At 40.3% G+C, this 25,802-nt stretch overlaps 1 protein-coding gene across 1 annotated transcript in view; it reads left to right on the forward strand.

The window, feature by feature from the left end:
- PAH (phenylalanine hydroxylase) overlaps positions 1-25,802 on the forward strand; it is a 73,776-nt gene that overhangs the window by 41,939 nt on the left and 6,035 nt on the right. The window contains exons 5-11 of the mRNA XM_004742996.3: positions 9,582-9,649; positions 15,016-15,212; positions 17,372-17,507; positions 18,565-18,634; positions 22,100-22,156; positions 23,953-24,048; positions 24,496-24,629. Coding sequence (XP_004743053.1) covers positions 9,582-9,649; positions 15,016-15,212; positions 17,372-17,507; positions 18,565-18,634; positions 22,100-22,156; positions 23,953-24,048; positions 24,496-24,629 — 758 coding nt within the window. The remainder of the gene's footprint in view (positions 1-9,581; positions 9,650-15,015; positions 15,213-17,371; positions 17,508-18,564; positions 18,635-22,099; positions 22,157-23,952; positions 24,049-24,495; positions 24,630-25,802) is intronic.

Genomic DNA, 25,802 nt, shown 5'->3' on the forward strand with positions numbered 1-25,802 from the left:
GAGTGTACAGTGAGCTTGTTAGGCAGTGATCTAACTTTTTGGCATAATTCTTAACAGCTCCTACTCAGAAGTATGATGATTATGCCATGCACTGAAAATCCAATGATAACTGAAACAGATTCCTGAGTTTAATGATAGTAACAAGCATAATGATTATCTGGAAAGAGAAACACTCAGGTTATTGAGAAATTGTATTATAGAGGAAAACCAATAAAATTTTGAAAAAAGCAAAGGTCTCTAAAAATTCAGTTTAACCCCTGTCCTTAGGTGAAGTCATAGTTTATTGGTCTGGAAGAGTGGTTAAGAGTATTCCAGTAAGAGGGAGCAGCATGTGTGAAGGCCTTAATTCGGGGAAAACATGATGTGTTTAAAGAATTAAAATAAGACCAATTTGGATGAATTGGAATGTAGTACGCAGAACTACAATTGTAGTTCTACACAGAGTTAGAAACATAGGCAGAGCCAAGTCACACAAAGCCCTGTGGACTGTGTAAAAATTTTGGACCTTATCCTAAAACTGATGAGAGGCCATTGAACGTTTTTAAGGATGGGAACAATCTCACCAGATCAGTGCTTTATAAATCTACTTGGGCTGCGTGAGGGGGGACACAGGGAGAGAACCCAAGAAGGGTCACTTCAGAAGCAGTTATGATAGTCCAGGCAAGAAGTGATAGGGACCTAAAGTAAGGGATAGCAGTGAGAATAAAGAAAAAAAAAAGATAGACTTAAGATATTTGGGAGAAAGAATGGACAAAAGTTGATTATCAGATATGAAGGAAGATTGAAGGAAAACAATGACTCCAAGTTTATAGGCTTGGACAACCAGGTATCTGAATAATCCTTCCCAAAACAGACTTCTTGGCCTTATTAGTGGTGGCCAAGGCCAGCAACAGAGAGTGGGCGAGAGGTGGGGCTGTTGTCTGTGCAGCCCTGGCCTATTGGTTTGCAAATCTCTGGCCAGTGTCTTCAGGGTGGTATTGGTAGATAACTGTACCTCTTTGAACCTCTTGTCTCCCGTGTACCGTGCATGGTTCCTTTAGCTGGTGTGGGACCGATGGAATGCAAACAGCCTCTCGTTATTGGCATATATGAAATGGAAGTTGTAAGGTAAGAATTCTACAGATGTTGTTTGTTTAGAAGGCCCAAGGTTGGGTGACAGGGCTCAATGACCCATTACAGAATTTATCCTTTTTGTCTTCTGAGCCAGATTTCTCAGCTTTTGGATTTCCCACCATTTTGTACAAATACATCATTTTTTGATTCAGAATATTATTTGGTGCCCTGACTATGTTATCTGACCTAACCCACCCAACACTCTGAGGTAGCTGACAGTCTCATCTGACTGATGAAGAAAAGTAGGTTCTGAGAGTTAACTAACTAACCTTAAGTCAAGCTCCTAGTAACTGGGGTTAGTAAGCCACCCAACCTGTCTGACTTGAAATCCCCTGTTCTCCTTACTAGTCTAAAGATGGCATTTCTGAGGTTTAACCTCAGCCATGACATAAAAATGATAAAATAAAGATCTCAGTCTAGAATACCCAGAAGACTTTACCATATCCAGTCCCCCAAATCCCCACAAAAACAAAGCCACACACTTCAACAGCCAAGTTGCAACAATTCTGAGATTAAAGAAAGTTGATTGCATGCAGACAGCAGGTGATGTTATAACTTTGCACCCTATAAAATTCTCTCCATTTTGTCCCTTCTACTCCTCCCCTCTTCTCCCTCCTCCCCTCTCCTCCTTCACCAACAATATATTTTCCTGTCAAAACATACTTGGTTACATGCAGTGCAACCAAAATTGCTGCTATTAGCTTAATTGAGACAGGGTGATTATAAATAAATTACATGCAGTGCTACTGAAATTGCTGCTATTAGTCTAAATTGAGACAGGATGATTAGTCATCATCAAGGGAAGCTTAATTCAGAGTGTACTTAATTCAGAGTGTACTCTGCATGGCTGCAGAGGCCCTGTGGTCATCTGGAAGTCCAACCGATACAAAGCCAAACCACCAAGACATGGACTTCGAGGCCACGGCTTTCTTTAACTGGTAACTGAGGGACAGAAGCCCTTGCAGCCTGGCCAGTGGGGGCTTCTTGAAGACCGATAATGAACTTCTTAGATACTTTGAGCTGGAAAGGACTGTCATCAGAAAATTTCCCTATGGAAGATCCATGTGGTATACTACGTGTGTGTGTGTGTTGATATAACTCAGTGTGTGAATCTTCTGTTACTTCATAATGGTTTGACTTGGATTTGTAATACTCTTACTTTTTTACGAATTACAAAAGAAATCTACACTTACATTACAAAACTTCAAAACATAATTAGTATAGAAAAATAACGCACTTACTGTTTTTCATTTTCATAACATTTGTTAGACTCTGGTATACTTTTTCCATTATTTCATTTGTATATTCCCTTTCACAGAGTTGACACCTACTGGATATGCAGTAAGGTTTTTTTTCCTCCTAATGGAAATATCTTTCAACTATCTAGACAAAGTGCATTGACTGATGAATTGCTGAACTCTGCACCTGAAACTAATGATGTACTGTATATTGACTAATTGATTTTAAATTTTAAATAAATGGAATGGGAGAAAATCCTGCAAACCATGCATCTCATAAGGGGTTAATACTTGAAATATATAAGTAATTCATACAAACTCAACCAAAAAATTCCAATAAGAAAATAAGCAGTGGAACTGAATAGATATTTTCCAAAAATGAAATACTCATAGCTAGCACTCAACACTAATCATCAGGGAAATGCAAATCAAAACCACAATGAGATATCACCTCACACCTGTCAGAATGGCTATAATCAAAAAGGCAGGAGATAACAAGTTTTGGCAAGGATATGGAAGAAAGCTAACCCTCATGTACTGTTGATGGGAATGTAAATTGATGTATACACTTAGGGGCTGGAGAGAGCCATTTATTAATGACAATTAAATAAGCCTGGTAGGTGAGGAGAACTGTGATGATCAAACCTTAATGACTGGCAAGCATTAAGTTTATATTTTGAGTCTTAAGTATGGAGATTTGTCCTTCATTTAGTCTGATAGGAAGGTTCCTAAAGGGGTGCGTTTAGTGGTACTTGGAAATCAGATCACGGTGTCCAGTTTCCTGACTGTACCATCCCAAGGCAACTTACCTTCATCCAGCAGAAGTGCACCAAGGGTAGTTTTAAGTTTTTAGATTCCTAAGCCTCCCTACCTGTAATGAATGATACAAAACCATTTAGTATTCTGAGGATACGTGAAGAGCTATGCTTTGTAGTTACTGTATCATAGAATCTTGAGATATAGGTTTGGAATAAACGTTTATGGCGATTTTGATTTTCCAACATGAAACACTTAAATTTCTCTCTTTCTCAAAATGTATCTTAATAAGCAAAGAGATTCTTTCTTCCTTCCCTCTGCTCATCCCTCTCTCCCTCCCTCTTCTTTCCTTCTTTCTGTCTTTCAACAGCTGTTTGTAGTTCTTTCTATATGGCAGACTCTGTGCTACAGATTCTCAGATTATATATATATATACACACATGCATGCACACATATACACTCACATACACACACACGCACACACATGCACACACACACACCACACACACCTGTGGTTCTTTGGAAATGCTGGCAGGCCCTGATTGATTGATTGATTGATTTTATCTTTTTGGATGTGATTTTTTTATCTTTTTAAATTAACATGTAATGTATTATTTGCTGCATGGGTACAGGTCTGTGAATCATCAAGCTTACGTATTTCACAGTACTCACCATAGCACATACCCTCCCTAATATCTGTAGCCCAGCCACCCTAGCCCTACACCCTCACCCCCGAGCAACTCTCAGTTTGTTTCACGAGATTAAGAGTCTCTTGTAGTTTGTCCCCGTCCCTGATCCCAACTTGTTTCATTTTTTTCCCTCCCTACCGCCCACAACCCCCTACCATGCCTCTCAAACTCCTCATATGATAATTGTCTTTCTCTGATTGACTTATTTCACTTAGCATAATATCTTCTAATTCCATCCACATCGTGGCAAATGGCCAGATTTCAGTTTTTGGATGGCTGCATAGTATTCCATTGTGTGTGTGTGTGTGTGTGTGTGTGTGTGTGTGTATCACATCTTCTTTATCCATTCATCTATTGATGAACATTTAGGTTCTTTCCATAGTTTGGCTATTGTGGGAATTGCTGCTATAAACGTGCCTCTTCCGATCTATTTTATTTATTTATTTTTCAGAGAGAGAGCTCAAGCAAGACGATGGGCAGAGGGAGAAGCAGGGTCCTCTCTGAGCAAGCTAAAGAGGCAGATGTTATTGTTTATGGAAAATGCTTGGAAGGAACAAAGCAAATCCAATAGTGATGATGCTAGTCTCTTGTCTTTGTAAAATTCATATTACAGTCATTTTCTTTTTGTAGAATGCTTCACTTTCCAAATTTATTAAGATATAATTGTCATATCACATTGTGTAAGTTTAAAGTTATAACATGATGATTTGATACACATATATATTGAAAAATGTTTTATAACAGTAGGGTTAGTTAATGCCTTTGATTACTTCACATGCTTAATATTTGTGTATACATGTGTGTGCAAGAGATAAGAATACTTAAAATCTACTCTCAGTACATTTCAAGTGTATTATACAGTATTATTAATTATAGTAACTGTGCATACATTAGATTCCCAGAAGTTACTCGTCTTGCAGCTGGAAGTCTGTACCCTTTGATCAACATCTGCCTTGGCTTGTGAGAAATGCTGTAGTGAAAGTGAGAGAGAAAATATCTCTTCAATATCTGTTTTTAATTTCCTTTAGATACATACAGAAGTGAGATGGCTGGCTCATATTGGTAGTTTTGTTTTTAATTTTTTAAGGAACCTCCATACTGTTTTCCATAGTGGCTACACCAATTTACATTCCCATCAACAGTACATGAGGGTCAGCTTTCTTCCATGTCCTTGCCAAAACTTGTTATCTCCTGCCTTTTTGATGATAGCCATTCTGACAGGTGTGAGGTGATATCTCATTGTGGTTTTGATTTGCATTTCCCTGATGATTAGTGTTGAGTGCTAGCTATGAGTATTTCATTTTTGAAAAATATCTATTCAGTTCCACTGAGTTTTTTTTTATTTTTGGAAATTTTGTTTTTGAGAGTTTTTGGTTGAGTTGTATGAATTATTTATATATTTCAAGTATTAACCCCTTATTAGATGTATGGTTTGCAGAATTTTCTCCCATTCCATTGGTTGCCTTTTTATTTTGTTGGTTGTTTCTTTTGCTGTGCTGAAGAATTTAGTTTAATAGAGTCCTGTTTGTTTACTTTTGTTCTTGTTGCTTGTGCTTTTGGTATCATATCCAGAAAAATCTTTGCTAAAACCAACATGAAGGAGCAATCCTGAAAAAGAAGGACAAAGAGGGAGGTATCACACTTCCTGAGTTTAAATTATAGTTCAAAACTATAGAAATAAAAACAGTGTGGCATTGGCATAAAAACATACAGACCAATCAATAGAACAGAATGGAGAGCCCAGAAATAAACCCATGCATAGGGAGTCAACTAATATTTGACAAGGGAGCCAAGAACACTTGATGGGGAAAGGATGATGGTCTCTTCAGTAATTGGAGTTGGGAAAACTGGATGATCACATGCAAAAAGGACAACGTTAAATACCTATCTTTTTTTTTTTTTATGTCAAACAACCCCTTATTTTATTTCTCTAGTACACTAATTCAAAAAAGGAGGGGCTTGACCAGTATAAATAAGCATTTTAGTCTTAACAATAAGCACATTTTCTATTAGATTTCTTTTTTCTTTTAATTTCTTTTCAGCGTAACAGAATTCATTGTTTATGCACCACACCCAATTCTCCATGCAATATGGGCTCTCCATAATATCCACCACCTGGATCCCCGGACCTCCCACCTCCCGCCCCTTCAAAACTCTCAGATTGTTCTTCAGAGTCCATAGCCTCTCATGGTTCACCTCCCCTTCCAATTTCCCTCAACTCCCTTCTCCTCTCCATCTCCCCATGTCCTCCATGTTATTTGTTATGCTCCACAAATAAGTGAAACCATATGATAATGGACTCTCTCTGCTTGACTTATTTCACTCAGTATAATCTCTTCCAGTCCCGTCCATGTTGCTACAAAAGTTGGGTATTCATCCTTTCTGATGGAGGCATAATACTCCATAGTGTATATGGACCACATTTTCCTTATCCATTCGTCTGTTGAAGGGCATCTTGGTTCTTTCCACAGTTTGGTGACTGTGGCCATTGCTGCTATAAACACGGGGGTACAGATGGCCCTTCTTTTCACTACATCTGTATCTTTGGGGTAAATACCCAGTAGTGCAATGGCAGGGTCATAGGGAAGCTCTATTTTTAATTTCTTAAGGAATCTCCACACTGTTTTCCAAAGTGGCTGCACCAATTTGCATTCCCACCAACAGTGTAAGAGGGTTTCCCTTTTTCCACATCCTCTCCAACACGTTAAATACCTATCTTATACCACTCACAAAAATTAACTTAACTGGATTAAAGACTTAAATGCAAGACGTTAAACCATAGAAATCCTAGAAAAAAGTGCATGGAAAAGGCTCTTTCAATCAATTGGGCTTACCTCTGACTAAAGGATATGTTGTACTAACCCTGAAAAGCACTCTTGGATACCTTTTACTGTTTAGAAATATGTTGCTTATGAATTGTTGGGGGAAAGGCTGCCTGCAGGTGTGTCTCAGGAGAAATGATTATCTTCATTTTTACATATTGGATTGGTTTCTCCGTTGATCCCTTGCCTTAATACAAAGGTTACCAATTACTGAAGTGTAGTGAAAAGAACATGAAACTGGGTGATTCAACCCTGGCCTCATCTTTGCTTGACTCCTCTTCCCCTGAGCCACTGTTTGTTCTAGAAGGATGTGGATAATCATACTGATCTACCTTACGAGATTTTGTAAGACTTAGAGATAATTGAGTCCCTAGCTCACATAGATAGGCACGTAGCAAGCACTAATAAATAGCATTTTTAAAAATTGCAACAGCACCAAGTATGTGCCTGTTTGTTTATTAAGAAGTCAGGAAGGGCTCCTGGGTGACTCAGGTGGTTAAACATCTGCCTTCAGCTCAGGTCATAGTCTCCAGGTCCTGGGATGGATCCCTGAGTTGGACTCCCAGCTTTTCCCTCTCCCTCTGCCTTTCTCCCTGCTTCTGCTATCTATGTCTCTCTCTCTTTCTCAAATAAATAAATAACTGTTTAAAAAAAAAAAGAAGCAAGGAAGCAGTTCTAGACACATACCATTGGCTAGGAATTTAGTGGATGTTGTATATTTCTATCATGGACATCATTCCTGATATCTGCCTAATTAGTCAAGTTTGTAAATTAGAAATGCTGTAGATGAGATTTTTTAAAAACTTGTACACCTGGATATCAACATTTTGTCTGTGCTGTCATTTGCAAATATCTTCTCCCATTCCGTGGGTTGCCTCTTTGTTTTGTTGACTGTTTCCTTTGCTGTTCAGAAGCTTTTTTTTTTTTTTTAATTTTTTATTTTTTATAAACATATATTTTTATCCCCAGGGGTACAGGTCTGTGAATCGCCAGGTTTACACACTTCACAGCACTCACCAAAGCACATACCCTCCCCAATGGTCATAACCCCACCCCCCTTCTCCCAACCCCCCTCATAGCAGCAACTCTCAGTTTGTTTTGTGAGATTAAGAGTCACTTATGGTTTGTCTCCCTCCCAATCCCATCTTGCTTCATTGATTCTTCTCCTACCCACTTAAGCCCCCATGTTGCAAGCGGAGAAAGACAACTACCATATGATCTCCCTGATATGAAGAAGCTTTTGATCTTGATGAAGTCCCAAAAAGTTCATTTTCACTCTTGTTTCCTTTGCCTTTGGAGACATATCCTGAAAGAAGTTGCTGTGGCTGATGTCGAAGAGGTTACTATCTAGGATTCTGATGGATTCCTGCCTCAGTTGAGGTCTTTTAACCATTTCAAGTTTATCTTTGTGTATGGTATAAGAGAATCATCAAGTTTCATTCTTCTACACATAGCTGTCCAGTTTTCCCAGCACCATTTATTGAAGAGACTGTCTTTTTTCCACTGTATATTTTTGCCTGTTTTGTTGAAGATTATTTGACCATAGAGTTGAGGGTCCATATCTGGGCTCTCTTCTCTGTTCCACTGGTCTATGTGTCTGTTTTTATCCCAGTACCATGCTGTCTTGGTGACCACAGCTTTGTAGTAAAGCTTGAAATCAGGTAACGTGATGCCCCCAGTTTTATTTTTGTTTTTCAACATTTCCCTAGCGATTCGGGGTCTCTTCTGATTCCATACAAATTTTAGGATTATTTGCTCCAGCTCTTTGAAAAATACCGGTGGAATTTTGATCAGAATGGCATTAAAAGTATAGATTGCTCAAACTCAACACACACAAAACAGATAATCATATCAAAAATGGACAGAAGACATGAACAGACACGTCTCCAATGAAGACATACAAATGGCTGACAGACACATGAAAAAATGTTCATCATCACTAAAATTAAAACCACATTGAGATACCACCTTACACCAGTTAGAATGGCCCAAATTAGCAAGATAGGAAACAACATGTGTTGGAGGGGATGTGGAGAAAGGGGAACCCTCTTACACTGTTGGTGGGAATGCAAATTGGTGCAGCCACTTTGGAAAACAGTGTGGAGATTCCTTAAGAAATTAAAAATAGAGCTTCCCTATGACCCTGCCATTGCACTACTGGGTATTTACCCCAAAGATACAGATGTAGTGAAAAGAAGGGCCATCTGTACCCCCGTGTTTATAGCAGCAATGGCCACAGTCGCCAAACTGTGGAAAGAACCAAGATGCCCTTCAACAGACGAATGGATAAGGAAAATGTGGTCCATATACACTATGGAGTATTATGCCTCCATCAAAAAGGACGAATACCCAACTTTTGTAACAACATGGACGGGACTGGAGGAGATTATGCTGAGTGAAATAAGTCAAGCAGAGAGAGTCCATTATCATATGTTTTCACTTATTTGTGGAGCATAACAAACAGCATGGAGGACATGGGGAGATGGAGAGGAGAAGGGAGTTGAGGGAAATTGGAAGGGGAGGTGAACCATGAGAGAATATGGACTCTGAAAAACAATCTGAGAGTTTTGAAGGGGAGGGGGGTGGGAGGTTGGGGGAATGAGGTGGTGGGTATTATGGAGAGCACGTATCGCATGGAGCATTGGGTGTGGTGCAAAAACAATGAATACTGTTATGCTGAAAAGAAAAAAAAAAACTTTGGTAACTTTGTATACCATTAGCACTTTGGAATTCCATAGCAGAGAGGCCCACACTGATTTGAAGGTGTTGCTAATAATGTATCATTCATACCTGGTGGGAGAGGTTGCCTAACATGGTTTCACTGAAAACTTATTTTCCAGGCATAATTTGAGGAAGGAGACCTGGACTGTTAGAGTTCATGAGCCCCCCCATTTGAGTCATACATAAATATGCCAGACCTCTCTGCTCAAGCCTTGAGAATTCATGTGTCTCCTTTCTCCTAGGGTTTTAAAGATCCTGTGTATCGAGCAAGACGGAAACAGTTTGCTGACATTGCCTACAACTACCGACAGTAAGTCTGCTTTGCTTGTCTGGGGGAAGAGAGAGGAACACACTCCTAGCTTACTTTTTCCTCGCCCAAGTTTGGAAAATACTAACATAGAGAGTCCTGTCTTTCATGTGTGTGTGTGTGTCTGTATTTAAACCCTCCCTTTAATAACACATGTTTTTTTTTTTAAAAAATGCTGCTAGACAAAACAAAATTACCCACTGAGTAGGGGCCCAGCTCTCTCTCAGCTTTGTTGCTTCCTTATGCACTAATGTCTGAGGTAATTATAAAAGGCTTCAGCCCTGAATAAAACAGCCTCTGGTATTCTCCACATTAAATGGGGAAGAAGGAAAAAGAGAATCATTTACATTCAAGGAGGAATTGGCTGCTTTACTGAAATAATGAATCATTTGAGGTTTCAGATGAGCCCTGCCTCAGTGTTCTACTTTTATCTGATCTGACCCAGCTGCGTAGGGCAATTTTTGGATGAGTTTATTTTTTTCTGTCTGGGATTCTACCCTATTTTAGCCAAAGGAAAATGCAAATATCAAAGATGTCATTTGGGAAGAGAACTGTTCTTGCTATTTTGAGTCCTTCGGAACTATAGAAATGTTACCATGAGGAACTTAGTGACTAAGCCCTGAGCTCCATTCCTGAGTTAAGGATATGAGAAACGACAGGTTCAAGAAGAGGCTTAAAAGTTCCCCAGAGCCCTAACGGAATGGTACTTGAACAGCTTTGATGAAATATGAGGCAGATAAAGAAGAAGATAGAGCTGTGTTTACTGAAGACAAAGTGACCTTCCTGATGGAAAGACCTCCAGAGAAGATAAGACAATTTCCTTCTCTGGATGATTCCTGGCAGTGTAAAGATCCAGAATTTTGCTGATTTTGGTTAAATCTAGGCCCTTCTGGGCCTTGGCTTGTGACAAGCAGGAATCACAGAACATGGCCAGCCCCTGTCCCTATCTTTGCTTTAGTATTGACAGGTGAACACCATCAATCAGGGACAGACACGAGCCCTTTTTCAGGTAATCAACAAAAATACATTGTATTTATGATTTCCTTGCTATGTCTGGGGCTTTGCTACATGCTTTGCCTCCATGATTTCTTGATTTCATCTAGTCTTAATAATAACTCCCTATTTTCCACATTGGCGTGCTCCATGCAGTTAAGTATCTTGCCAAGATCATTTAACTCATAGGTGGCATCATCCAGTTTTGAATACGGGTTTCTTTAACTCCAGAGCATTCTCACCCTCTTCCCTGAGTGCTAGGATTCTCAGATTCAGGAGATCACAACTTGCCATATAATCCAGGAGCTCCTTAGGAAGTATATTCAGTTACTACTTGGCTGTTGGGACTTGAAGGAAGAAACTGATCCCCTAACCTCCTTTACATAAAAATGTTAAACCTAATGAAGAAGCATGGAATTGATTGAATGCTTCACCATCCTGGATGTTTATCAAGTAAGTAGAATGGATTGCTGAAAACCGTCCATGGATGGCTGGCTCTCTGAGGAAAGTTAGAGAACTTCTAGTCAATTTCTCAATTTTTACAGATGAATCTCAGATATTTAAGTTATGTGGCCAAGGTCATGTGGCTAGTAGGGTTGAATATGTTCTCAAATTTAAAGCCTGTTTCACAATACATTTTACCTACCCTTTTTTAAATGTTTGATGCTGTTTATCATTTTTTTCTTCTTTGAAATTGCCTCCTGGCTCAGTATTTGGCACAGTGGCTTCTCATTATTCAAGGATTACTTGCTTACATTTATTTGAGCAAGTATCAACATTTGTGGCACTTCTGTGATCATTCCAGGACATGAACAGAATGGGGAAAAATTTATGTTGCCTTGTTGAACAAGTTTCCAGGTCGAACAAGGTGACACCACCTTCTTATTTCAGCTCTTAAACTGTAAACAACCACTGTTTTTGTGATCTATGTAGATTAGATCCACATTTGCCAAATTTTTATATTTTTCATTGGCAATTTTGCTGCTTAAAATGCCCCCCCCCCCAGAATGGAGGTGAAATACTTTGTGTGATTCCTAAGTGCAAGAAGGCTGAGATGTGCCTTGTATAGAAAATACATGTTAAGTAAGCCTCTTGCAGGCACGAGTTATAGGGCTGTTGAGTTCAATGTTGATGACTCAACCATATTTATTAAATAAGATTTCTTTATATAAAAGTTCACACAAAGTAATATTTGACTAAAATGTGACCAGAAGCTAATTGGACTCTAGTCATTGTTTCCTTTTGGATTAGTGGTCCAATGTTCAGAGTTCATGATGACTGTGCGTAACATAACTAACATATATAATGAGAGTCAAATGTATCAAATGCATTCTACTCTTTACCGGTTTCCCTCCTGACTTTTTGAGGCTCCTACTCAGTTCTCCATGGCCTGTTCATCCCACTCCAGAAGTTGTAATGTCTATCAGGACTCAACTTTGGCCCTCTTCTTTGGCGTCTGCCACCCTCTATGCCAATAGCCCCTACATTAAGATTTCTGGAACTTTCCCAATCATTATTCCACAAAGGGAATAAAGCACAGACTCATGCATCACTAGTCATAGAATCACAGGATATTGATCAGGTCATAAAATATGTCTACTAAGTTCCAGAGCCTACCCAAGAGCAAGATCAATAGAGCCCATGTCCTCTGGAGGACCAATGGGGATGACAACGACAATAGTAGCAATAAATGTGATAGTTTTGACCAAAGTCAAAACTCAGGTGTCTTGAGGCCATATCATTAGAAGTTTAAATGTAGACTGAGTGAACTGGTCTGTCAGATGTAAAGTTTAGGCTGAGAATTAAAGATTGAGTTAGAATTTACAACCAAAGAGAAAGGCGGGGGATACAGTTGTGTTTGGGGACACCAAATTATTTGTCTTTTAACAATTCCATGAGTGGGAGGAAGGGCCTGGAGTAAAATAAGACACCAAGGAGAGGGAAGTCTATTCCAGGTCTTGGAGTATTTTGAATTCCATATTTGGTTGGCAGAATAATTCAGAAACAATGTCTTCTACTTAAAACTTTTTTTAAGAAGGATTCTAATTGGCTTAGCTATAAATATCCTTTTTGTTTCAAAACAAATTGACACTCTTCCTAAAAATATCTTAGTTTATTTTACTTAATGAGATCATGATTTGGTAAAAAATAATTGACAATTTCTTCAAAGACCAAGGACCTTATAGAACCTCAGGTCTCATAAAGGAAATAGAAGATGAAATAAAATGTGTTGTGTTTAATTCCCAAGCAGACCATGGAAGTTAGTGTATATGTGTGTGTGAGAGACAGAAAAAAAAATTCTGAAATATTTACTATATCCAGGTAACACTTCAGATACGATCTACTTGATTACCATTACAACATTATAAGATAGATTTGATTGTCTTTATACTGAATGTATATATGGCCCAGAAAGTAGCAATAACTCACTCAGAGTCCCACACACTTCCTTCCCTCTCTCTGACTCTGGAGTCCTTTACTTTGGCCTTAGTCTCTGGCATTGGTCTCATATCTCTTAGAGGTGAGCCCAGTGCCACCAGGCTGAAACCCCAACTCAGTCAGAGGTTCTAGCTCTTTTCAACAAAAGTCCACACAGGTTTTCTCACTGAGTCTCACTGGCTCTGATTAGGATATGGGCCCACCTCTCAGCCAGTCTCTAGGACCAGGGAAAGGAGACAGTCTAATTAGCCAGACCTGGTCACATGTCCAGGTGGCAGTGGTAGAGTTTCTTCCCACCTGAATCTCAGACTGGGAGGGGAGGAGTCTGCTTTACTGAAAGAATGGGGAAGGGATATTGAACCTCTAGATCAGCAAATACCAACCAGGGAGACATCTTAATACTCAGGATGTTGTTATCTCTTAAAAATATGTTACAAAATAGCAAATAGCTTTCTTTTCAAATAAGAATCAGTTATAATGCTCATCCATTATCCAGTGGTATTATTGGTCAGCACCATTATTAGGTACTTTATACACAGTTTTTCACTTAATTTTCTTTTATACCGTCCAAATAGTTACTTATTATTAACCCATATAATAGTTGCACAGACTAGGCTTAGAGAGGTTTATTAAATTTCCAGAGGCTATCCAGTTAGGAACTGGCAGAGCCAAGTAATGAACCCATCTCTGAGTTGATCAGAGTCATGATCAGAGCCTTTTTTTTCCTTCCATTAGCTCATGGCCCAGAATAATGGTGCATTCTCAGGCAGGAGCTTACCTGATGTTCTATTCACAATCCCTAGTGGTCATTATAGAGTCTTCTGAAGTTGTCCTATTTCCAATTCTTCACCAAAACTCTATCGTTTTTCTCTAATCTCTGCCCACCTTTCTGGGGAACATACAGTGTCTTTGCTTTAATGACTTTGGATGAGCTACAACTCTGAAAGGGCAGGAGAAACCTACTTTGGAGCCTGAAAATGATCCATAATTCCGAAGTAAATAGTGCTGCCTTGTCCCCAGACACTGTGTACCCTGTTAGGAAACAGGCCTGTGGTGCAAAGAACAGTCACTGGTTTTTAAGGTCAGGCTTTGTTTTTTTCATTTGTTTTTACTGTTAAGAACACAGCTCATTTTTAGAGAATTTTCAAAAAGATCGTTTGAACTAATGACTCTCAAATTATACTATGTCCCCTGGAGCTTATTGGAATATATGCCTTGGCTTTCCCTCCCCAAAAGATTCAGGATCTATGGGGCAGGGTCCAACACGCATACTTTAACCAGCTCCCTATAGTTCTGATGTGTCATAATGGAAATGCTGCATAAGTGGATCTTATACCTAGCCTGCATTTAAATACCTTTTTAGTTTCCTAAGGTCAGAAATATCAAATCCAGCAAGTGCATGTCCACAAAAAAGAGTCTCAAACTCATGGTCCACAAATTAGATCTACTTTATTCCACAGATATAATTACATTAGTTGACACAGTACGAAACATGATATTGCTTTATTTGTACTTGGATGCCTTTGTTTAGAAAGAGGATGCCTTCTTCAGTTGTCTCGGCTCTCACCCTCTTATTGTCCAAAACTGCTACATTACCCATTTATGTTACCTGCTGGGTCCCTGCAGTTAAGTGAATTTCCACTCTGGGTAAATAATTGGAGAGATAGGGGAGCAGAAAGGCCAAGTGGTTTCCAAAGTGAGAACAAACTTTGATGTGCAGGTGAGCTGAGAGCTTGTATCATTGCTTAACCAAACTGCATGAATGTTTCCTATATCATAAAATAGAGCTTTCCTCTTTCAAATAACTTATGAAATCCCCTGTAGCCCGGGTGGCAGCAGCTCACAGACTCTGTATCTGTCTCTCTCTGCTAATGCTCCTTCTTCCTCTTTTTTATATTTGCTCTGCTGGAGACAAATATTTCATGCCTGTATTCTAGTGGTCAGCCCATCCCTCAAGTGCAATACACGGAAGAAGAAAAGAAAACATGGGGGACGGTATTCAGGACCCTGAAGTCCTTGTATAAAACCCATGCTTGCTATGAACACAATCACATCTTCCCACTTCTGGAAAAGTACTGTGGCTTCCGTGAAGATAACATTCCGCAGCTGGAAGAGGTTTCTCAATTTTTGCAGAGTAAGTCTACTTTAGGGACAAAAGGGGAGGAGGGCGGTGAAGGGATTTGGAAGAAAGTAAATCGAGGCCAGTGTGAGTGTGTTTGTGGTAATGCATGCAGGTTAATTCTCGGAGAAACATTTCTCTGCTGTGTTCTGCCTCACCGTTAGCTTCTGCATTCATCCACTGTCATCCAAAACAAGGCATCCTGTATGGGTTTTGCCATATCCACGTCTCTGAAAAGCACTTTTTCCCATACTCAAAGCCCCAGGTGCCCAGACAGGGCTCCCTTGTAGTTCCTGCTGTGTTGTGAGATGGCTGCAATGTGCATTTGTGTAAGAAATGTGATCTTTGTGGCAATGACAAGAGCCCTTAACTCTAAGTCTGTACATCCAACTGGTATGGATCTTGCTTTGACCCTCTCTATTTGGGGTAACCTGCCTCAGTTTAGTCATCTGTCAAATGGAGACTGTCTCTTAGGGAAGTTATGGGAATGAAATAAGACATTGCAAGTGAAAACATCCAGCATGGTGCTACATATACAATAAGTGCTCAGTGAATTTGGGCTGAACTGGAATCTGAGTAATTCTGTGGGGAAATACATTATTGGGATGACTAGTCTCTACACACCATTTCCAAGTGAGATAAGTATTTTCTTTTCTGCCAGAAAGCATTAATTCAGCAAAACTGAAATAAGACTATCAACTAATACAGATTGAACATCTAGTATGTGTCAGGTAGAACTAAAGAAAGTAGGAAGACAGACCACAGCTTTACAGAAATGAAGAAGCTTCTATGCCTCTGAGCTATGTGGAGATGGTATGGTTGACTCTGAGGCAAGGGTCAAGGGATATTATGTAGCAGGAAGAAAAGTGGCAGCTGGGATAGATTGGGGATGGGCTGGATGACATTTCAGGTCCCTTCTATTTGGAAAGTCTCTACCTATCAGATAAAGAGGGGAATGAGAGGCCAAGCAGAGTCAGTTTTAGCCAGGGAACATGTCCAGGGAACATGGCACAGGGGCAAGGAGGTATTAAAGACATTCTCTGGCCAATTATCCATGTTTCCATAGCCAATAGTGAGATAATAAAAATAGTAATAATAGCAGCTGGGGAGTTATAGAGAAGTAACTAAGGAATAGACTTTGAAGCCAGACTGACTGTAGCTGAGGCCTTGGACAAGACTTTTTAACTCTTTGTTCTCAACTTTGCCATCTGTAAAGCAGAAATGATATGAACATCTACCTCATAGGGTTATTAGGAGAACTAGTTAGTGTTTATAAAGTGTCTAGAGCATATGGTGTCTGACATACGGTGCGCAGTATATATAGTGTTAGCTACCATCATCATCATCATTATCATCATCATCACCATTATCACCGTGATTATTATTTTCCTTCCAAGTTTGAAACAAACTGAGAGCCAGATATAAGAATCAGAGAGAGGATCAAAATATCAACTTTATTACTGACAAAACTACTTAGAGAATGTGGTATGGATGTACAAACAAAATGGATTTTCTAGTATTTCACCTCTGAATTATGTAACCTTTTCAGAATATACACTGGTGAAGTGTATATTCTATTGCATGATCCAGGGCAGACCAGAATGTGCTCCTCTGTGGGCAGACAGTTATGAGAGAAAGGAACAAAGGGGTCAAATAGAGAATATCCACTTTCTCTTCCCAACTGTTCCAATCAGAGAAGTCCTTGCTCTTTCTGGGGTGTAGTGTGTGAAGGTCAGTAGAGAAGCTAGAAGTGTTCCTTTCATACTCTTTCCTTCTGGAAGTAGAATGAAAATTCCATCCCTAGTCTAGAGACAAGCGAAATAAGGAATAAATGTTTCATCCTAATAAACTATAATGAAAGGTAAATTTTTTAAATGCTCCAGCGTGCTAGGCTCTGTGATAAGTACATTATATTTATTAGTTTATTTGATTCTTGGAATAACCCTAGGAAGTATCTATCCACATTTTGCAGAGGAGGAAATGAGGCTCAGAGAAATGAAGTTGCATGACCCAAATTGCCCAACTATATAGGTGCAGAGATGTGAACCCAAGTCTACTTGACATCAATATCCCTGCTGCTAGACAGTTGGGAGTATTACTTTCCTACCTAAGGGTCTTCAGGTGCCTCTGGCTCTGCCATGACAGGCTTTGAGTTTTCTTTCTCTGCTTTGCAGGTTGCACTGGATTCCGCCTCCGACCTGTGGCTGGCCTGCTTTCCTCCCGGGATTTCTTGGGTGGCCTGGCCTTCCGAGTCTTCCACTGCACTCAGTACATCAGACATGGGTCCAAACCCATGTATACACCTGAACCGTGAGTGTTCTGCTCCTGCTGCTAGTATCCAACAACAGTGAGTGCCATTTCTCACTGCTTCAGGATGAGGTTTGGGTTCATCAAGGGCTGATCTACAGATCATTTTCTGGATGGTTTGATGTTAGCACAAAGAGAGAGATCATTTCTCTTGGGTATTTTCTCTGTCCAACAGACCATACTGATTGGAGATTTGGGCATCTTGTGAGCCACATATTCAGATCTCCCTGGGTCATGAGAATAAGAAGTCACAGTCAAGCTCCAAAGGGATTTTAAGAATCAAAACTATGATGTCCCCAATGAGAACAGGAACAAGTGGTGGCCAAAGTATCTCAATACCTCCAGAATATACCTCTAGATGATTCTAATATTTTTATGTCTAGATGTGTCTTGTCTGAAGGTAGAGAATGGCTGACCACCATGTCCCTTATGTTGGCATTTAGCCATCTTCTTAATCAAAAAGAACTTACTCAATTTATACAAAAAGTTAGCAGCCTGTCCACAAAGTTTATAACTACAAATCAGAAAAGGCCTATTCCTCATGAACCTGACACATAATGCATTAAATAAATGTAAATTTTCTTCTCTGAATGACTGTTCCCCCCTTTAGAATAAGAAAACAATAGCACTATTTTTAATTTAATTTTTGTTTCTTATGGGGAATAACTGAGCACATTTCATCTGCTCAAGATGCCCAGGATGTCAATACCAAGATGAAGACTTGGGATAGGAAGTGCTCATGACCCACAACATGCGCAGGTGTATAGGAGAAAGTCCAAAGGAATATTGGCTCTTCTGTTCTACACCCTACTGAGCGTACACCTAAGACCCTCTTGCTGTTGTTCTCTGACTTGCCCCCTACTTTTCTTTCCTTCCTCCTTTTCTTTTATACCTTGCCTCATCTCTTCTCAAGCTTTACATACCACTTATTGTTGGGAATAAGGTCTTAAACGATAATGGCTCACTTCCTTTCTTTTGTCCACTTTTCATGTAGAAAAACTGAGTCTCACTTGACTTATAACCCTCTTTACCTTCAAGCTCTGTGCTTTCTCTCTTTCAGTGACATCTGCCATGAACTGTTGGGACACGTACCCTTGTTTTCAGATCGCAGCTTTGCTCAGTTTTCCCAGGTGAGGAATGGATGCTTTTGGCCTTTTAATTATAAGATTGAGACCTAGATTGCTCAAGTGAATTGAGTCTATGGAGGGGCCCTTGTGTCCTCTGCAAGAGTGGAAACCAGATACCATTCTGTGATCCCACCAGAGATGGGCATATGGTCCCATGGAGATGGCTAAATACTCATTCCAGGGATCACAACATGGGGGTAGTGAGCCACTCATCCTCTGAATTATATATGTGCTGCTGAATTTGCTAATCTCACTAGGTTTAGTGAGATTTCATCCCAGAAAGCCTGCCTGATCCCCACAGAGAAATAACCTTACCTTCTTCCAAGTTCTCCTGGCACTTTTCCCCTCCTCTTTAGGGCCTTGCCATTTCCAACCTTGTCAGGCAGTTGTTTTTGTATATGCTTTAATTAAATAAGATAATATTTGCTGAGGATCCAGTTCCAATAACCCAGCTCCTACTTGGCAAGAACTGATGTGCCAAATGTCTTGCCATTATCATCAAAGCAACAGACTATGCCTTGATTCCTCTATCACAGTGGTGAGCTTTTTACATGAGAGAAAGAATCCTAGTAATTCCTTCAGAGCACTGAGAGGGTAAGCCATGTTTGGGTAGCTGGGATCATGGGAAAGTTGAATGATGCACCCATACATCCCACCCTGCCACCAACCAGCTGTGTGACCTATGTGTGTCAGTCTGCACAAGTGAAAATCAATACAAAGTTTTGACTGCCAATAATCTTCCTCATAGGGAAGGATAAATATCAAATGGAATGAGTCATAAGCAAATACTGCACCAAGCATGAATTTCAGAATAATGGGATTGTGTGTGAATTTTATATCTTTTCCCTCAGCAGGAAGAAATAAATAGTTTCACTGTTGATTGAAGAGGTTACCACTTAATATCTGAAACAAAGAAACAAACAAACAAAACCTTGCTTTTATGTGGGGTTTAGGGAACTGTGGTGTTTAGAGATTGTTGGACTTTTATGAGTTGAGTGGGGATTAGCTGAATTTAACTTGTAAGTATCACCATTTGACTGAGGCTATTGTTGACTGGCTAACGTTCAGAAGAATGGTTCCTGCTGTCAAGATGTCACTGATTGCTTGGAACAACTTTAAAACTGGGGTTTCTTCCTCTGGCCAAAGAATAATCAGTGATTTCTTTAGAGAAACTTTTTATTCTCACTACCAGAAGCTCTTCTGCTCAGTCAGAGGTTAAGTGACAATCCTCCTTAAGCCATTTCCATTTGGGGGAGTTCCCTAAAGGGGCGGACAATTACATGAGTCAACAGATAGATGCTACTGGGCCATAAGTGTCACATGGCTCCAACTTATACCTGGACAGTCCCAAGGGAGGTGTAATTTTGAAAGTTCCCTGAGCAAATTCTTTTTGATCTAAAAGGAGGATTAGCTTCCCACTAGAGTGCAAGAAAAGATGGGGATTAAGCATAGGGAAATCTTGGGACCCTTTTTAAGGCAAGCTTTGGGCTCACAAAGAATGGTGACCATGAGAACAGAGCACTGTTTTAGTGACTTCTGTTAGACTGTGGCATGTCTGGACAGGAAGGGTGGACAGAGATGGGGAGAGGGACAAGAAAGGAGAGCCAACCGTCTGAATTTAGTTCACTCTACCTCAGCATTTTCTCAGCATGCAGTATGAGCCAGGCTCTGAGTTTGACCCAGAGATGAAGACCATGTGGCCTCTTGCTCTAAAGTAAGCCCAATCCTTAGTCCTTCTCTGTCTACCTCAATTCTTTTGGCTATCTCACCCAAACTCCCTGCGTTAAATATCATCTCTGTCCCGATGACAAGCACATTTGTATCTTTAGCCCAGACCTTCAATCCCCAAACTCAGACTTACGTATCTAAGAACCTATTCAGTTTCTCCACTTGGGTATCTATTAGACATCTATATTCATCCTCTCCAAAACTGAATTCCTGATCTTCTTGTCCAAACCTTCTCCAACCACAGCCTTCCCTGTGTTAGTTCATGATAACTCTATCCTTTCAGTTGCTCAAACCAAAAGCACTTAGGGGACATTATTAGCTTCTTTCTCTCTCAAATACCCATAACCAATCTTTCTGAAAGTTGATTGTATTTTGCTTTCAAAATATGTGTAAAATCTGACCATTGTCCATCATTTCCACTGCTGTCAAGCTGGTCTCAGCCATAATTGTTTCTCACCCTGGGGACTGTGGTAGCTTCTTAAGGCCCTACTCTCAACCCCCTACAATCTGTTCTCACATAGCTGCCAGAATAAATCTTGGATGACGTAAATCAGATCTTGCTGCTTTTTTGCTCAAAACCTTGCAGTGACTACCATTTCACTGAAAAGAAAATCCTAAACCCTAAAATGCCAAAAAAATTTGTATATGACTGAGCCCCACATCCCTCTTTGATACCACCTGCCTCTCTCCCCACCCTTATTCTGTTCTAGCCATACTGGTCCCTCCCCGTTAATTGAACCTACTGACATTTCTCCTCCTTATAGAGCATTTTCATGGGCTATACATGTGATCTATACAACGCTGTTCCCTCACATGTCAGCAGAGCCAATAAGCTCACTTCCGTCAAGTCTTTGTTCAAATATCACCTTCTCAATGACGTTTGCTCTGAAACTATTTTTAAAATTACAGCCTCTTCCTGTTCTCCTGGCACTTCCACTCATCCTTGTCTCCTTCTTCTTTTGTTTCTTCTTTTCAAATAACATATTCCTTCTAATATACCTATGTATATGCTTATTATTTATTGTCTGCCTTTAATGTAAACACCATGAGGTCTAGGATTTCTTTTGATTCTGTACACTGACAACTACATAGAAGACATTCAGTAAACATTTTGGAATGAATGAATGCATATAGTAGGGAAAGCAAATATATTTATTTGTGTATATATACTCTGTCTGATACAAAGCAAGCTGGAGCAAATGTTATAAAAGAGACAAAGACAAAGAGACCACTCAGGGAATCCTGTAATTGGAACTGGAATGAGAAGTGGTCCATAGCATTTCAGACTCTCTAGCTAGATGGGTGGATGTCAAACATTTCTCTGTAATTCTTCTGTGGTGTCTTGAGGATACTTGCTTAAGACACTCATCTTGTATTCCATGAATGTTCTGCTTGAACTGTGGGAGAATAACCACTGAGTTGGAATCAAGGAATGAAGCTTTAGACATAACCTACTGTGTGACCTTAAGTAGGTCACCTCCCTTCTCTGTGCCTCACTTTTCTCATTTGTAAAGTAAATATAAAGGACCAAGTGACGAAATAAGGTTTCCTGCTCTAGGGATCTATGATGTGTGGCTAGACAAGACTTAATAGAATAATCAGGGTCTATCTGGGCCCTTCTGAAGGCATCTGGTCACCCATCGCCTTCTTGTGCTATAGTGCAAGGTGGGAGCTGAGGGTGAAGTTTTAAGTTATGCAGACCCCAGCCATGCCAGTGACTCTGTTTCTTTACAATTACAGGAAATTGGCCTTGCCTCTCTGGGTGCCCCTGATGAGTACATTGAGAAACTCGCCACAGTAAGTTCCTTCTGCCTCTGGTGGATAGTGAGAGGCTATAGGCTAGAGCCCTCGGGTCTTCAAAGCTTCAATCCCTCCCTGAAAGCCAGGTCATTTGGGGGGACATATCAGAATGTGCTGACTTACATTCACACAAGTAAAATTTCATATTTTGATTTTTCCTTCATGGTCTGATTTTGAAATCAGCTGCATGCAAATGTTTACATGTAATTTTAAACAAAGTATCTTAAACACGAATGGGCTATAATGATAGCTCTTGAGAATCTTTGGGCATAAAGTGTGCATGTGGAAGGGGAATGGCCTGGATTCATGGCTTTGAAGAGGAAATATTTATACCCCTCTTTTGCCCTGGAGCCAGCATTTGGATTTTTCCTTTACTAGACACAGGTGGAAATGGAGGTGGGCTTTCCTTGTCTTATCAAACACTTCCCTCTCTCCAGTGAATGTGATGACAGTCATGGATTGAAGGGTGGAATCAGCAACTCTGCACAGCAGGGGGTTTTCTTCCTACAGACTCCTTTCCAATGAGTTTATCCCTCCCCAACATCTGAGTCACATTTCTTACAATTTGATGTATATCCGTTTAGAAGTTTATGAATTCAGTTTTTCCAAAGAGCAAAAATTTCCAGAAGTTTTTTTCTCACTGAGCAGCTGCTCTGAGCCTCTGGGCAAGTGGCTTTTGCTTCCTCATCTCTAAAAATGGTTACATTAGTTTATATTCTGCCCACGTAAAAAGTATATAATAATGGTATGAAGAGTTACATGTGTGTGAACATGGATTTTTAAATGTCAGATTCTATATAGATGCAAAAAGCAGCTTCTCATCTGTAGGAAGAAAACAAAGCCAGAACTCAGAGCATTATGTTACCTGTTATGACAATGATAAGAGTACTTATCGCCAACATAAATTCTCAAAAAACAAAAACAAAAACCTTACTATTGAATATACTGGGCTGGGAATAGCTCTAGACTCTTGCTCTGACTTTGATTTGCTGTGTAACTAGATGTATATTGCTTGACCTCCCTGGGCTGAAAACACCTCATCTGTACATGAGGAGGTCTATGTAAGACTAAGGTCTACAAAGGACTAAGCTTACAAAATTCACATTCTGTCGTGCAATAAACAGACTTAACTAGTAATCCATCCCTAATTCTCTAAGACCATGACTGTCTGCAGCAGCTAACTGGACCCAACGTTTCTCTTGGCCCTGGTCAGTAAAGTTATGCCAAAATTCCAGGATCACCTTCCCCAGGCCAGGCATCTAGGACATGTTGGACTGGGAGCTGTTTAAAGAAAGGACTTGGTTATTTGAGGAGGATAAGTGCAATTGTTGGCAGTACATCAGAACCCGCCCAGGTTTTAGCATGGATGGCAGGATGCCGTCAATGATTTTATCACTACCAAATCTCCTACCTCCCATGACTGAGCTTGATGGGATTGCATGATAAGTCTGGCCAGCTAAATGGAACATCTCATTCTAGTTAATGCCACAGAGAACAAAGCAAAAGGGGTTGAGGATTTCCTGTCATTTAGAGTTACCTGTTAGTGCTATCTTCTTGGGCTTCCTTAGCACTCCCTCTCTGCTTCCTATCACTTCTTACTTTCAGCCAACTCTTGATTCAAGCAGTGACTGGATAGAGTGAGACATAGAACACAGAGAAGTGACCCCAAGTCATGGTGATTCAGAGAAGAGACCTGGACAAACTCTCACCTGGACAGTCCTGTCCTTATCCCTGGGGCATCTGCTGCCTTTCGCTTCCTTGGGGTGTGCTCTCAACTTCACATTCCATTCCAGATTTACTGGTTTACTGTGGAGTTTGGCCTCTGCAAACAAGGAGACTCCATAAAGGCATATGGTGCTGGGCTCCTGTCATCTTTTGGTGAATTACAGGTATGACCCCATTAATATCCATTTTGAGATTCAACCTAGGGGTTAATCCGCAAATAATTGGTACCTTAGCAGCTATGATTTGTTCAAGACTTTGGGTGTTAGATATAGAAGTTGAACTGCAAGTACACAGGTCTACAAAACAGAAGGGCCTCCAGATCCCAGGGCTGACCTGTGCATACAGATGTATGTAAATCCTTGTAGTTGGCTCTTACATCCTCTTTTGATCATGGCTAGAGGGAATTACTCCTTTCTATCTGGACTGTAGGTTTTAAGATGGGCTATGAGGGTAGGATCTAGTGTATGTGAAATAATTTAGTTAAATGCATTTGGTGGGGGGTGTGGAAGGAGTCAGGATGCGATAGGAGAAGGTACACAAATAGCCAATGGAGGCAACAGGAACAACTGACCCAGACTTACCTGTGAATACGTTCCCCTTTCTACCTGCAGTACTGCTTGTCTGGCAAGCCAAAACTCCTCCCCCTGGAGCTAGAGAAGACAGCCACCCAGGAGTACACTGTCACAGAGTTCCAGCCCCTCTATTATGTGGCTGAGAGTTTTAATGATGCAAAGGAGAAAGTGAGGTGAGGTGGTGACCAAGGTGGGTCAGAAGAACTTGGGGTCTCCTGATTTTGTCTGGTGCCATTGATCTGTGGGTGGTTGTCCAGGAGAGTAGACTCCAATGCTTATAGTAAGAGTGTGCAGCAGTCAGAGCCTCCCCATCTTTATTCCTTTTCACTTTCTGTTTGGGAGGGGTTCCTTAGTGGGACACCATTTCACAGATTATTGTCTGGACATGTTGGCCTATGCAGACAATTCTGCCACTGGATCCTTGTTTTAATGCAGCCACTAAGTCCAGGCACTGAACTCCCCATATACAGAGTAGCCACAAAGGCCCCCAACAAATCACTCCTAGGATTCTCCTAACCTGGGGGAGTCACTTTATTGTTCCAATACCTGCAAAATTCACCCCCTAACTCCTTCAAATCTTCACTCTCATTTAACCTCAATGTGTCTTTCTCTAACTGACTTACTTATAATCCCTACCCATCCCCATCCCCAAACTCCTTGCCCTTCCTGCAGTATATTTTTCCCCTTAGCACCTGCTAATGTTAGATATATTACATGATTTAAGATTCATTTGGGTAGGAATTATCATCCTTTTGTTTTCCTGTTCTTTCCTCAGTCTTTGGAACAGTGCCTGATACATAATGATCATGCAATAAGTTAATAGGCAAACACATCAATCGCAGAGGCAGTCTAGCAAAAGGCTGATAAAGATGGAAAACTAGCAAGACTCAGATTCTCAGCCCTCTCAGCTGACAGCCCTATCTATAATCTGCTCGAGTGACTCTCCTCCCAACAAGAGACAGGTCAGGCAGAGGTTCCACCTAGACATGACTATCCTGATAGTTGGTGTTTCTTTTGTTTTATATCTTATCCATGAGGGATGATAGACATAGATATACAGGTTTCTGGGATCCCATAAAGCTGGGTATGCCAGCTTCCCCTGCATTGGGCTTAGGTGATGGAAGGTAAAATTTTTGTCCATAAGTCCACATGGTTTGGCCTAAGATGTCTCATTTTCTCCTATCTTTCCAGGGCCTTCAAGTTATTTCAGTTATTCGTTTCTAATTATTTCCTAAATCTCCATCCCCTGCTGGTAGTATAGCCTTCCTCTAGCCCCTAAGGATTCATCTTTGTCATTTCTGAGACCCTTTTGGGGTTATGTATTTAAGTGGTTTTGTGCATTACCC

The sequence above is a fragment of the Mustela putorius genome, unplaced genomic scaffold (assembly GCF_011764305.1).
Source record: "Mustela putorius furo isolate JIRA1106 unplaced genomic scaffold, ASM1176430v1.1 tig00000788_pilon_pilon_pilon, whole genome shotgun sequence".
NCBI classification, from domain to species: domain Eukaryota; kingdom Metazoa; phylum Chordata; class Mammalia; order Carnivora; family Mustelidae; genus Mustela; species Mustela putorius.